The 13,662-nt window shown below is 40.3% G+C and overlaps 1 protein-coding gene across 3 annotated transcripts in view; it reads left to right on the top strand.

Moving 5' to 3' along the window:
* The first annotated feature begins 3,731 nt into the window (after positions 1-3,731).
* ACSS3 (acyl-CoA synthetase short chain family member 3) overlaps positions 3,732-13,662 on the top strand; it is an 84,899-nt gene continuing 74,968 nt past the window's right edge. Inside the window, exons 1-2 of one of the 3 annotated variants that reach the window (XM_051609066.1) lie at positions 3,732-4,149; positions 11,151-11,295. In XM_051609066.1, coding sequence (XP_051465026.1) covers positions 3,875-4,149; positions 11,151-11,295 — 420 coding nt within the window. In that variant the 5' untranslated portion in view covers positions 3,732-3,874. Of the gene's footprint in view, positions 4,150-8,408; positions 8,427-11,150; positions 11,296-13,662 lie in introns of those variants that run through there. The other 2 variants (XM_051609067.1, XM_051609068.1) reach the window with 2 other exon arrangements.

Here is a 13,662-nt window from a genome sequence, read left to right as displayed (position 1 = left end):
AAGATTTTTTCCTTATAGAGGCAAATAATTGGTAATCTGCAGTTTCAGGAAGTTGGGCTGCTCAGGGACACAAATTACCTAAAAATCAAAATACCGTAACAGTCTGAAAATTACATCACCACATTTGTAAGTTAAATTCCCAAGAGCAGAAATGCAAGGCATAAGCCAAAATTTTACCTGTCCTCCAAGAAATTTGCCATGAACTATTTTCCTCAAGCATCCCTAAATACTGAAGAATATACAATAAGTTTTGTTTTTGTATGACACTATTTTGCTTTCATGTGCTTAATTAGTTAGGTGGTGTTTTGGGTTTTGTTGCGGTTTGCGTTTTTTGTTGTTGTTTTGTTGTTTGTTTTTTTTTAAATTAAAAATTCCTCATTATCTATCCAGTTCTGTTTCTCACATTTTCAAGTCTTCTAAGAACTTAAAAGTCTAAAAGTTCATTGCCCTGCAGAGTTTTATCAAAGCTGTCTGAACATTTGACTCAGATTTAGTAGGGTCTCATGTGAGCAAGATTACTTGCATGAATAAAGCTAAGCATATGCCCAAGGAGCTTTCTGAAACAGAACTTAGTTCTGAAAAATACAGATGAAATACAGATTATCCTAAGCTGTAAGACCTCCTCAGGGAGGAATCAAATTATGACATCAGTAATAATTGATACCAAAATCACATTTTCATCCCAGAGGATCTCTAACTCATTCTCACCTGGACTGAGTCAGACTTTGGTTTCAGCACTTTCCATAAGTCTGTAAAAAGTGGCTTCTGCTTGCAGACACAGGTATTTTAGCATTTTAATAAGTTCTCGTAGTTTGTCTCCCAGCATACTACACATTCATTTCCAGAAGACAGAAATAAACAGAAGGTAATGAATTCCCTGTACTTCAGCAGGCAGACAGGTGATCCACCATGGACACAATGATTTCAGCACTGCATCACTATTCTGAGTGCTGCAAAAAATAAGTACACCTAAGACCTCTGACATGAAAGCATCTCTAGGCTGGAAGGCAGCAAACAAGGAAAGGTGATGAGTACAGGTATTTTGATGGGGTCTTTTGTTTCTTTTGGCTTTGTTTGCTTGTTTTGGTTTGGTTTTCCCTATGACCAGATCTTATACTGCAGAACAAACGAGGCCATCTTTTATATTCACTAAAAATAGTCAAAGTATCTACTTGAAAAATTCTATCCAAATATGTATTTTTTCAAGTAATAATTTAAATATTTTGAATTCTGTACCGGATTTTTAGTGGATTTCAAGTAAAGTTGTGATATGTTTAATATTTTAAAGACTGGATGTTAAACTGGTAGAATGTACCCTAGAAGGTGCTGGTTACTACTGCTACTCCTATCACCTTTCAGGAAAATGGAAAAGTTTATTTTTAGTTTAACTTAACTCTGCACACTACTGCATATTGTAGAAAACTGTGACTGCCTCTGCTTTTTATACGTCAATTATACACAGGACTGTGAAACTTACTTGTACAAGAATGGCAGTTCTTTCAAATAAGAGTTGGACAAAAGACGACATAGAACCATGGAAAAGTAATTTAACATATGTGCTAATTCTTTAACTACAGTTTTACTTTGTGCTTGCAAAAGGACTCTGACTGAAATCTGAATCATCAAAGATTGGAAGTCCTATGCACTAGGACAGTCAGAACATTTAGTATACAGGAGATGATAATACTTTACTGCTAATCTTTTTTTCAACATACATCTATCTTCAAACATGCATGGCTTGCTCTAAAGGAAACAGTTGTGGAAAAATGTTTAATTAAAGAAAAGCTTCAGATAAATTATTTTGCAATTGCAGAAGTACCCAAGCCATGTTTCACAGTTTATTCGTTTCTAGATCTATGCCTAGAAACATAGATATGTTTTCCAATGCAGCCTACAGCTACAAGGGTAATTGCTACACCCATCATTTAACATTACTTCAAAATTCTTTGTTGAGTATGAATTTCAGGAGTATCAACTTTTGCAAAAAATAAAAAAAATCCTTAGAGAGAAAATTCATTAGTTCGTAAATCTGCTATAATGGCATTTTCAAGTGAACCTTAAATTACTAGCATGCAATTGGGAGAACTAGCAATCCCTTCTTTACCCTTTGTAGCTATCAGTATGGGCTGTGATGAGTTTAATTAACAAAGTATGTTCCACAGATACTCATTAAACATTCCTTCAGGAAACAGATATTAGGATGTTAGCTAAAACAGGAATTTAATACACTTTATGTTGCAATTTAGTTCATTTGTATCCTGTACACCCCTGTTGTATCATTTCTAGTAGGACCTATGTTCAGAATAAATACCAGACTGTTTACTGTTGTAATGCCAATTCCTTTGGCAAATGCTTACACCTTCACATTAAACACATACTACTGAAGAGTGGAAAGCTGGTTAGCATTGCTCTTAAACATTACAAGAAACATCGGGCATCACCAGACCCAGCCCATTAGCTGTTTAAATCTCAGGGCAATTATTTCAGTGTTAGTGCCTCCAACTAATATGTTAGAGAACACACATACTTAAATATTTTAGCTAGCCTGGCCTAGACAGTTTTCTCCCCAGTAGACAAAAGGAAAATGTTCCAGCTCAGAAACAGATTGCTATTACCACCCAGAGGCTGCATGCAATTGCTGTCGGTCTCTTCCCAACTAGATGGGCATCAAAGTGTTGGTGATCCAAAGAAGGTACTCTGTAAGACAATTAGTATGCAGGGTTACTCCTCAGGAGTGGACATAATGTAACTCTAACGATTTTATTTCACGGAATGATTCCTCTCATTAAGTCCACCAGTTACATGCCTCAGGTAGACAGTTATTTCTCTGGATTCAGCCAGTGGGCTTGTGAATACCCACAAGTCTGTGGCTGCATGTGTTGATTTCTTAGCAGGCACCAAAAAAACCCAAACAAACAAAACCACCCCAAAAAAACGAACAAACAAACAAAACAAAACAACTCCATAAAACACAACTACGTGTGACCTGGCAGGCAAGTTGTGTTCTTCAGGCACGCACATGCACGCAATACTACCAGGCATCCAGCACTGGTATCTGAGTTCTAAGTTGTCATGGTGTCACAGTGTTTACAGTCTCTGATCCTTGTACTTTTTGGAAATTTCATTATGCCACTCAGGGGTGAGTGCAATTTGGGCGCTGATGAGGAGGAAAGAGGTGAATCGCAGTGCAGCGTGGGACAGGCAGTGCTGGGAAATGCTAATAGCCTCTGCAAGCCAAGGGAAACTCTGTCAGGTAATTATATTTGCCTTAGAAACAGAAGCAGCAACCAGTCTTTATGCTGAAAGACTGTTAGCGATTTTGAAAGTGACCTAAAAGTTCTGACGGACTTGAACTCTATAGGCCACATCCTCCTCCCTCTCTATTTTCTGTGCCAGGGTAAGAAGCTGATCTTATGTATTAAACATACATAAGGCAGGCGAGCAGTCTAGTTCTTCTTTTCACCTTGTTCCTCTATCCATAACGCGATATATCATGTTCCTGCTACATGTCATGCACATCATAAAGTAAAGAGCAACCGCAAAACCTCGGTTTCCCGGCTCTCAGCCCCTCTCCGCCGCGGCTCGCAGCCGAGCTCCGGCCGGGCGGCAGCCGCCCCAGGGCCGCTGCCCAGCCCTCCCGCGGGGCCTGCCCCGGCTGCGGGCGGCCCCGGCCCCGGCTCCGGCCCCGGCTCCGGCCTTGCTCGCAGCTGCTTTCGCAACCCCGAGTCCTGGCCGCGGGCGGGTCGGGCCGAGGCGGAGGCAGCCCCGCCGCGCCCCGGGAGCGCCCGCCGATAATTCCGTCTCCTGCCGTCCCCGGGCTTTTTGGAGCCGTAGCGCAGCCCGTGCGGCGCCCCTGCCTTGGACACCGTGGAGAATGGGTTTCCTGGGCAGGCTGGCGGTGCTGCCCGCCTTCGTCGGGGCGGCGGCGGGCCGGGGCGGCGGTGCCTGGCGGCGGCCGGGACCGGCCTGCACGGGGAGCCCGCTCGGCTGGCGAGCCGCCTCGTCCCGGGCGCCGGGCGAGTACGAGGAAGTTTTCAGATCCTCCGTGGCGGAGCCCGAGAAGGTGTGGGGAGCAGCCGCCGAGCAGATCCGCTGGTACAAGCCCTGGGCGCGGGCCCTGGAGAGGGGCCCCCCGGGGAGCGCCTCTTGGTGAGTCGGCCGGTGGGTCCCCGCGCCGCGGCAGGGGGGCCGGGCCCGGAGCTCCCGGCGCAGGGGGAGCGGCAGAGCGGCCTGCCCGGGAGCCGGGGGCGCGCGGTTCACGCAGAGCTACCCGAACAGCTCCTTGGGGTGGTTTTGGTTAAGCGTGATGGTTAATCAGCGCGGGTGCGTGTGTTGGGGTGAGAGAGGAGTTCACTGTGCGCGGGGACGGGGGAGACATCCATGCGTGTGAGGGGGACGTCGGCTCGCGTGGGCGACCTCGGGGCGTGCGCCTGCTGAGAGTTATTTAAACTTGGAAGCCACCTAAGTAGGTTGTAATTTAGAGGATGTGGTTAAGGTAGAGGTTTGGTACAGCGTTGGCATTGTAATACGTATCTCCATGTGGTGAATGGCAAACTGCCCTAGGGCAGAATAGAATCATAGAATCATAGAATCATAGAATTCTAGGGGTTGGAAGGGACCTCAAAAGATCATCTAGTCCAACCCCCCTGCCAGAGCAGGGTCACCTAGAGTACATCACACAGGAAGGCGTCCAGGCGGGTTTTGAATGTCTCCAGTAAAGGAGACTCCACAACCTCTCTGGGCAGCCTGTTCCAGTGCTCTGTCACTCTCACAGTAAAAAAATTTTTCCTGATATTCATCTTAAACCTCCTATGCTCCAACTTGTATCCATTACCCCTTGTCCTATCACTGGTCTTCACTGAAAAAAGCTTAACTCCATCGTCTTGACACTCACCCTTTACATATTTGTAAACATTGATGAGGTCCCCCCTCAGTCTCCTTTTCTCCAAACTAAAGAGACCCAGCTCCCTCAGCCTTTCCTCATAAGGGAGATGTTCCACTCCCTTAATCATCCTTGTGGCTCTGCGCTGGACTCTTTCAAGCACTTCCCTGTCCTTCTTGAACTGAGGGGCCCAGAACTGGACACAATATTCCAGATGTGGCCTCACCAATGCAGAATAGAGGGGGAGGAGAACCTCTCTTGACCTACTAACCACACCCTTTCTAATACACCCCAGGATGCCATTGGCCTTCTTAGCCACAAGGGCACACTGCTGACTCATGGTCATCCACCTGTCTACCATGACCCCCAGGTCCCTTTCACCTACACTGCTCCCCAGCAGGTCAGCCCCCAACCTGTACTGGTGCATGGCGTTTTTCTTCCCCAAATGCAAAACTCTACACTTGCTCTTGTTAAACTTCATCATTACTGGGTAGGATTTTCAGTACTTTCTCAAAGGAAATACACCTGTTAAAATTTTGTGTTGGCCACCATCACCTCTCTTTCAGAAAGTTTACCTTATGCTCTTTGTTTTTTTTTCTCAGAGAAGTTGATACAGAATAAAAAGGGCAATATAGGATGAGGGTCATCTTGGTCATTGATGTTCTTTTCCATTTTTGTATTTTCCTAGTTTGATTTTAATTAAAGATACTAATTGTTCTCAAAATATTATTAAAATTGTTGATCACTCTCAAATCTTCTTGAATGAAGAGGTACAGAACCAGTAGAGTGGAGCTTGCTTTCTTGCTGGTGTTTGATGTTATTGTCACCACTGGTAGTGAAAATTGTTTATTTGTCTGAAGTTGAATTTTAAACAGCACCCAGCCAGGATAAGTCAGCCAGGGTAAGTCAGCAGAACTGTGTAATAACCAGAAGCCTTAAAATGGATAGGGAGACCTGTTGTCCACTGACCTTGATTTCTAGGTCATGGTGCTATTCAGAAAAGCAAGTAGGATTGCTTGTATAATTAAAGACTACTGGAGATCATTAGCTCTGGCATTCTGGAACAGAATAATGAAGAAGTCAATACAATGATTACTTTTTATGAACTGAAGAATAAGAATATAACACACACGTAGAGAGCATGGTTTTGTTATAAAATTCTGTCAAATAAATGTGGTTGAGCACAATTTGCTCAACAACCTACTTTGCTCAAGCTACTTTGCTTGCTGAAAGTAGCATGGTTTGGTGTTTGTAAAAGCATTGTGACTTCTCAGATGGAAGTTATTTGGTCTTACAGAAGGGATAGAGTGGGCAAATAGCTGAAGGGAGTGTGTGGAGAGCCAGGCTCTTTTCAATGGTGTACGGTGACAAAACAGGAGGCAATGGACACAACCTGAAACACAGCAAGTTCTCTCTGAACATCAGTAAACACTTTTTTAGAGGGTGACTGAGCACTGGCACAGAGTTGGTTGTCAACTGTCCATCCTTGGAGATACTCAAAAGCCATCTGGACGTGGTCCTGGTTTGCTGGCTCCAGGTGGACTTATTTGAGCAGGGAGATTGGACCAGGTGCCCTCCAGAGATTACATCCAACATCAACCAGCCCATGGAATGATGCAAACATGTGAGTCTCTGGAGACTCAACATCAGGCTGTAATTATTGTTTGAATGTTAGGTATCTCTTACTCTGTTGTAAATAACAAAAACATGAAGCAGTTTAAATTTGTGTAATCCTCTTTAATGTCTTAATATGCAACATGCAGTTTTGTTACTTTTTTAATATAAGTTCACAGCTAACAGGCTGTTTGTGATAATAGTGTAGTACTCTAATGCCTCTGAAGTCCCAGGGGTTACCAGCATTCATTGTAACAGGATGGTAGATGTGTTCTCTGAGGAAAAGACTGAGTATAAGAGAGAGAGGGAGAGAATACAAGAGGCTCAATCAGAGGACATGCTGAAGAAGAAACAGAGGATAGAACAGAACTGAGAAAGAGGCCAGGCTTCCAAGGAAAAGCAGAGGTTTATCTATGAAGCAGTTTATGAAGACCTTAAAAATAGTATTGAGAAGTTAATGTATGTGCTTGTTGAGTTGGAATTTATCTCCTGTTTCAGAGAGATAGGTCTATTAATAAATAGGTACTTTTAATGTATTCTCTGGTCTCGTTTACTTCAGTTTAAGGTGTTGAAGGAGACAGTTAATATATTTAATATCTAGCTATAAGTCAAATGCCAGTTTGCTCTCTCTAAATGCTGTAACAGCATGAAAGAAATGTGCAGCGTGCCCTAGTGTGTTTTCTTTAGTTTTTTCCATTGGAAACACCAGTGTTATGTCAGTGGGTTGCAAAATAATTTCCTAAAGGTACATGATCAGTGTCACCATCCCCTGGCTGTTTTGTTGGAGCAGTAATTCTGGGTACCACTGACTGTTCTAACTTGCATCAGTGCAGCACAAAACATGAGCTGGTTTTGCCAACATCAAAAATAATAAGAGCAAAAAAGTGTGATTCATCAGGAAATGGATGAAGATTTGAAATTGTTTGGTATAGAACTCAAAAAAATGTAAATTTCAAAGCACAAAAAACTGAACAGCAGAGAATTTGGCTACAAAGTTGAAGGAAAAACTGTTCTCTGACTTGGGTTTTGAAGAGGTCAAAACTAGAAGTCTTAAATTGCAACAAGGGAGATGGAGATTTTAGAAGAGATTTGTTTAATGCTAAACGTAGTGAAACCCTTGAACAAATTATTTTTGGGATCTTGTGTAATCCCAGTTGGAAAGGTTAAGCAATTAGTTCTTTAGGAATGATATAAATGGTTTTTCCTAATGCATGCAGACAAAGGGCAATTTTTCAAGTTATGTTTTTTCTCTGATTCTAAGACATAAGCACAATTTAAAATCACCCTCGACCTCGAGTAATGTTGCACAGATTGCTGTTCAAATGTTGCTTACACATTTTAAAATTTAAAATTGTAACATAATATTATATCTAAATATCTAATATTGTAATAGTTTTGTCTAACACTTTCTTCAGCTTCTGTTCTCACTCCCTCTAGAAAAAAATAAAATAAAAAAAAAATCCAGTCGATTCTTGGGAACCTGACTTGGAGAATGTCACCGTTTGACTCGGAATAGACAACAATGCTCTCCATGCCCTCCCCCTCCCACCTACATAGGGAAGGAGAGAGAGAAAAAGAGAGAGACTTTACTGGATTGAAAACTAAACTACACAGCTTTAATTAAACACTAATGATAAAATAAAATATATACAATAATGTGCAAATATGTTCGGGTATGTGCAAAAGCTTCTCACCCTCCCCCACCCCCAGCAACTCCCACAGCATCTCCTGAGCTGTGAACAGTCCTGAAAAATCCCAGAGCTGCCGGAGAGATCCCAGAGTGATGAGGGTCAGGAGAGCTTGAGCCTAGGGGTCGACGGTGCTGGATGGACAGAGTCGTCCCCGGATGCTGGCCGTGGATGGAAGAGAAGGGAAGAAGAAGCAGGAGGGAAGTTGTCTTCTGTGATCTCTGACCTTCCTCTGAGCTTATGTAGGTATACGGAATGGAATATCTCTGGCCAGTTTTGCTGTGTCTAACTTGGCCTCCTACAGGGGGGTCACAGATCTCCCTGTAATGTCTGAGCCAGCAGAGTAAAGATGTGACCTTGAAGACCCAGCAGTTAGAAAAACATTCCAGCTGTTAACAGCACAAGCTGGGACAGTTTACTATGATTTTAAAAGAAAGCTTACTGAAGGAAAAAAAAAATCAGTAAAAGGAAAAGTGGCTTCATCCTGGCTCAAACCAGGAAGTATGTGAAAGGTTAAAGTAGTAGTAATTTTAAAGTACAATTAAAGAGGTAAGTGCATGTGCTTGAGATCCCTGTGAGTGAAACAGCAGCAAATCTGTAAGACCTTGGGGCCCAGGTGACTGCTGTAGGCAGCTTTAAAATGGGGCAAGGGAGTCCTAATGTGGGTAACCACACTCAAGTTATTAAAAAGGCGCCTTATTAGATCTAAGTTCTCTATAATACGGATTATCAAAGGCTGCTGCTTTCATAGATGTATGGGAAAAAAGACTTAACAAAAAGATAAGTAGATATTGTCAGAATATTTATTTAGAATGTTGCTGTGAAGGAAGCCATTTTGGTATTCTAACCAGTTTTAATTCTGTTGGCTAATTTAATTAATTACATTTAAATTAGAAATCACAGAATTCTGTGATTTTTGACAGGAAGAGCCCTGTAATTTTTTTCCCATCATAGCACTAGTGAACAGTAGATGAGTTCTTCAATGAAACTGCTAGTGAACTCAATCCAGTTTATTTGTGCATTAGAATTGTTACTGTTGACTCTTTTTATTTGTTTTACTTTTCCTCTGCTCTGTTTGTTAAATGTTATTAATTTCTCAGCATTAGCAATACGGCAAAAAAAAAAATTCTTCTGACTTGGATTCTTCTGCTAAGCTGCATTGACATAGCTGTTTGGTTAGCAACAGAATAGCATTTTACAGTCGTGCTTATTATGGCAAGATTTACTGGCATCTCTTAGAAACATCCTGCAGATCCACCTCTGATCTTTCTGCCGTTTGTTGGAATATCTTCTTTCTGATTCTAGAACTCTGTTTTAAATAGGAGCATCTCATTGAGGTCCTTACTCCAAGACTGGGTCCTGGTACATCCTGGTGTTTGTTTCCAAGTAAAGTTTATGCTCAAGAAAATCAAAGTTCCTCATAGATACTAATTGTTTGCAAGCAGTTCTTAAAAGTGTATGTAGCAATGTTGATGTTGCCATGTGTATTTAGAAGAATCCAAGCTCTGGTACTTGTTCATGTTTCAACCATTCTTCAGTGGTTATGCACAGTACCCAGGTACTGTGCCCTCTTGTTCCCCTGTTCATATCATCCCACAGTGATTTGATATAAAAATCAGTGGATGACCTGAATCCTATACAACTTTTATGACAGTAATGCGGAGTTTCTCTATATCAGATGAAACAACTTCAGTTCTTGACTGTTCATACAGTTTTTCTGTTATGGGAGGGGTTTCTAGTACAGAATGTTTTTGTTACTTTCCTGGTCCCCCACTTTCTCCTTATTAATGGTATTGTAAAGGAGTCACAATAAAAGATTGCTGCATCCTAAACATCCTAACTGATTTAATTTAAGAATTGCCATTCTTTGACAATAAAGACTATCCTATGGCATCTGTGCATGTGGATATATGAGTAATATGAAGTATTCTAATTTTGAGCAGTCTTTCCTAGACAGGCAAGGGGAAGAACTAATAGTGGGTTACTTTAGGCCATATGCTATTATTTCCAGTTACATTATAACAATATCACATTATCACATTGAATGTCCCCATAGAACTTTTTGGAAACTCTCAAATGTGTTTTATCTCTCTGTTGCTCTTCTTTTTGTTATAGAGAGATATGTGCAGATAGAAAAACAAACAGACCATTATTTAGAGTGAACTTTAATTTTTAGAGTCTACGTCATCTTTCAGTTAGTAGAGTCGTCTTTGTATCTGATGCCATCTGTATTTTCTTGAGGATTATGCTACACTTGAATTTTCTTTTTTGGTGTAAAATTGCAATAAAAGTGAAACCAGACTTTGTAAAGTGTTTTTCTTTAATTAGAAGATGAGAATTTTCTGTAAATGGCTGTTGAAGAGGCTATGACTCATATCACTTTACAGGGGATTTTGAGTCACTGATGCAAAACATGGTAATGTCAAAGCCATTATGAATGTCAGACAAATTTATAAGATTCTATAGCTGTTGGGGTCAGTTTAATTTAGAACAGATGCTTGTATTCTCAACTGTTATTTCCAAGAGATGAGTAAGAATAGTTTGAGTCCTGAACCTGTTCCTGTGTGTATGACAATAGAAAGTAGTGTTGTAACACATTTTAATGATGTGATATTATTTTATGTGAATGGATGCTTTTTCTGTGAAACTTCGGAATAAAAATAAATAAAATAAAAATCTGAATGACTGATGCAAAGTAAGTTAAATCAAGGCTAACTTTAGCAGACTCTCAGTAAAGTCAATTAAAGTACAGTACTTCCACTATTTTCACTGATAGGCTTATTTAACTTTTTGAGTAAATTGTGAAGATGTAGATTAAAAAAATAACATCCTGAGCTGTGTATGATGTTTTATGAGCTATATTTTAATTGAATGCTCTCATTTCTTAAAAAGCAAAAATTGCAAAAATAATAGCCTTATTTGTTTGGAAGGCTACCTGTTATGTACTTCCACCTTTTTTTTTTTAGGTTTGTAGGTGGAGAGCTGAATATCTGTTACAATGCAGTAGATCGTCACGTTGAGAATGGACGAGGAGACCAAATTGCCATTATTTATGACAGTCCTGTAACAAATTCCAAGGAGAAAATAACATATAAAGAACTTCTTGAGCAGGTATGTTTGAGAATAATTTTGTTACTAAAAATGACCAGTAAATATTGCACAGTAGGTAGATACTAGAGAGGTAGAAATGGTCTATCTTGCTAGTTTATTGCTTTTACTGTGCTTAGCATTCTTCGATACCTTTCATCCAATTATACTGGATCTAAGAGGTTTTGATCTTGTTCTCATTCTGCTTTTTCTTCTGCAGCTTAATATTTTTCTTTGTCTGGTTGGTTAAATTTTGAACTTTGCTCTATTGGATTTATTTCCCTTCCCCTCTCTCCAACAGTTCTTATTTCATATTTAAAAGGTAAAGCAAAATATTAGTCAAGTCACTTGACAGCTATTACAATGAACAAAAATATAGTTCCAGTAGCAATGAAGATGTGCACCTTGGCTGTTGCTGCACATAATTGAGGATAAAAGCAAATGACATTTGACAGGAAGAAGCTCTAAAGAGAGCTGCATCACCTGCCTTGCTGTAGGCTGTAGTGGGGATGCTACTCCTCTGTTTAGCTGGCTTTTTTCTTCCAGTTACATGTAGCAGTTGCACTTAACACTGAGCACAAAAAAATGTGGAGTCAGACTCATATTCTTCCTTAATGTATTTCAATGTGCAGAGTGCATTACAATGAATGGAACACTCTCACTCGACTTCAGATATGCACCTAGTGTCTGGAGGAATGTGAACCTACACTTTACAGTGTGAAAGAAGGTTCACAATGCAGTAATGCAGTTTGTGAAGCTTTTATTCCAAAGTTGTAAGAAAAGAGAAGTCATACAGCTACAAAAAATGATAAACCTGTACTGCACTCTGCCTTTTAAGGAAAATACTGAAAAAAATTACTCCCCACCAGTTTTCTGTTTCCAACTCAGAAGTTAGCATATAGGATGCTGGAGCTAGAACAACTAACTTCAGTCTTTCAAGAAATCAGGAGACTTTAAAAAGGTCTGGCTCCTTATCTAGTTTGTTTTATTATTTTATACACATAAATACATTTTTTATATAAAATTATATTTTTTAATCACAGAATTGTAAGAGTTGGAAGGGACCTCTAGAGATCATCTAGTCCAACTCCTCGGCTACAGCAGGATTGCCTAGAGAACATTACACAGGACTGAATCCATGTGTACAATTTTATGTCATGTGTCATATAAATATATACATAATATACCCATATATCTGTATATATTAAATAAATGTATATGTATATACATATAATATACATATTTGTTTTATTTTAGTGAAGTGATGCAACATTTACATGTAATTACCTTAAGTAGACTCTGTAATTTCCTCCAAAGGGCACTTGAAAAATAGCCATTGTTTTGCTGTTTAAAATTGATGTTGGTAGTAAGTCTCCTAAGTTTATTTCTCTATATTTTTTACAAGTGTATTAAATGTTTTGGCATATGGCATACTTGTGCAGAATGAGAAACTTTTGCTAGTTGATACACACATCCTTTTCTCCGCATTTTCTCTTGCAACAGGATTACCAAACTGAACGAAAGAAACGGTGTAAGTTTTCTGGGGATGTGTAGCAGAACTCATTCAGAAGTTCATTGCAATCTTGCTGCTAGCTGAGTCTGATCTAAATAAAGTTTTTTAATTTCCCACAATTTCCTTCTCTCCTTAATCAAAAGGGAATACAAGTGAAAGGCAGGATTCAATATTATTGTCTTGTCTGTTGAAGCTGTCTAGTCCATTCTGTGGAATAAATATAACTTGGTTTACCTGGTAACAATTGGACTCCTGATAACAAAAGTATTTTGAGAGAGATGTGCTGAAAATGGGAAGGAAATGGGCTGGTGCATTTTGTGTCACAGATCTTTTAGAGTCTAGAAGAGACTTTGAGAAAAGGCCTGCCAAACGCTGTGGAGCGTGGGTGATGATGTTTGGCTCACAGCCCTCAGCCACTGCTTGTCATTTTGTTCGCCGTCTGCTCAGTGTAAGCTAAAAGTACTGTATCCTGTTGTTTTGAAATAGGCTTTCAGTGCTCTTCATGTTTCATTACAGACCAGTACAAGCGCACATCAGGCATGTGACTAAAGGTGATGAACCTCCTGGTAGGCAAAAGAAGCCTTTTGCTTTCCTTCCTGAGAACCTTTCTCAATTTAAAATAGCCTGAGAGTGTGCATCTGTGTGCAGACAGTTGTTTGAACAGTCTGTGTCCAACATATGTTTAGTAGTCTGTCTGGCCAATACGCTGATGGTGTAACGAAGAAGTCTTGTCAGAGAAGCTGCCTGTTCAAAATGTCTGCATAAGACATCAGCCTTTGAAGTGACGGAATTCTTTCTGGATTTGGTAATAAAAGAGGAGTATGTAAACGGATTCAGCAGAAGTTCTGTAGGATAACTGTGGGTCACAGGGTGTGAAG

The sequence above is a fragment of the Apus apus genome, chromosome 1, assembly GCF_020740795.1.
Source record: "Apus apus isolate bApuApu2 chromosome 1, bApuApu2.pri.cur, whole genome shotgun sequence".
Classification (NCBI taxonomy): Eukaryota; Metazoa; Chordata; class Aves; order Apodiformes; family Apodidae; genus Apus; species Apus apus.
Note: the sequence above shows the minus strand (reverse complement) of the source record. Positions and strands in the feature narration are given on the sequence as shown.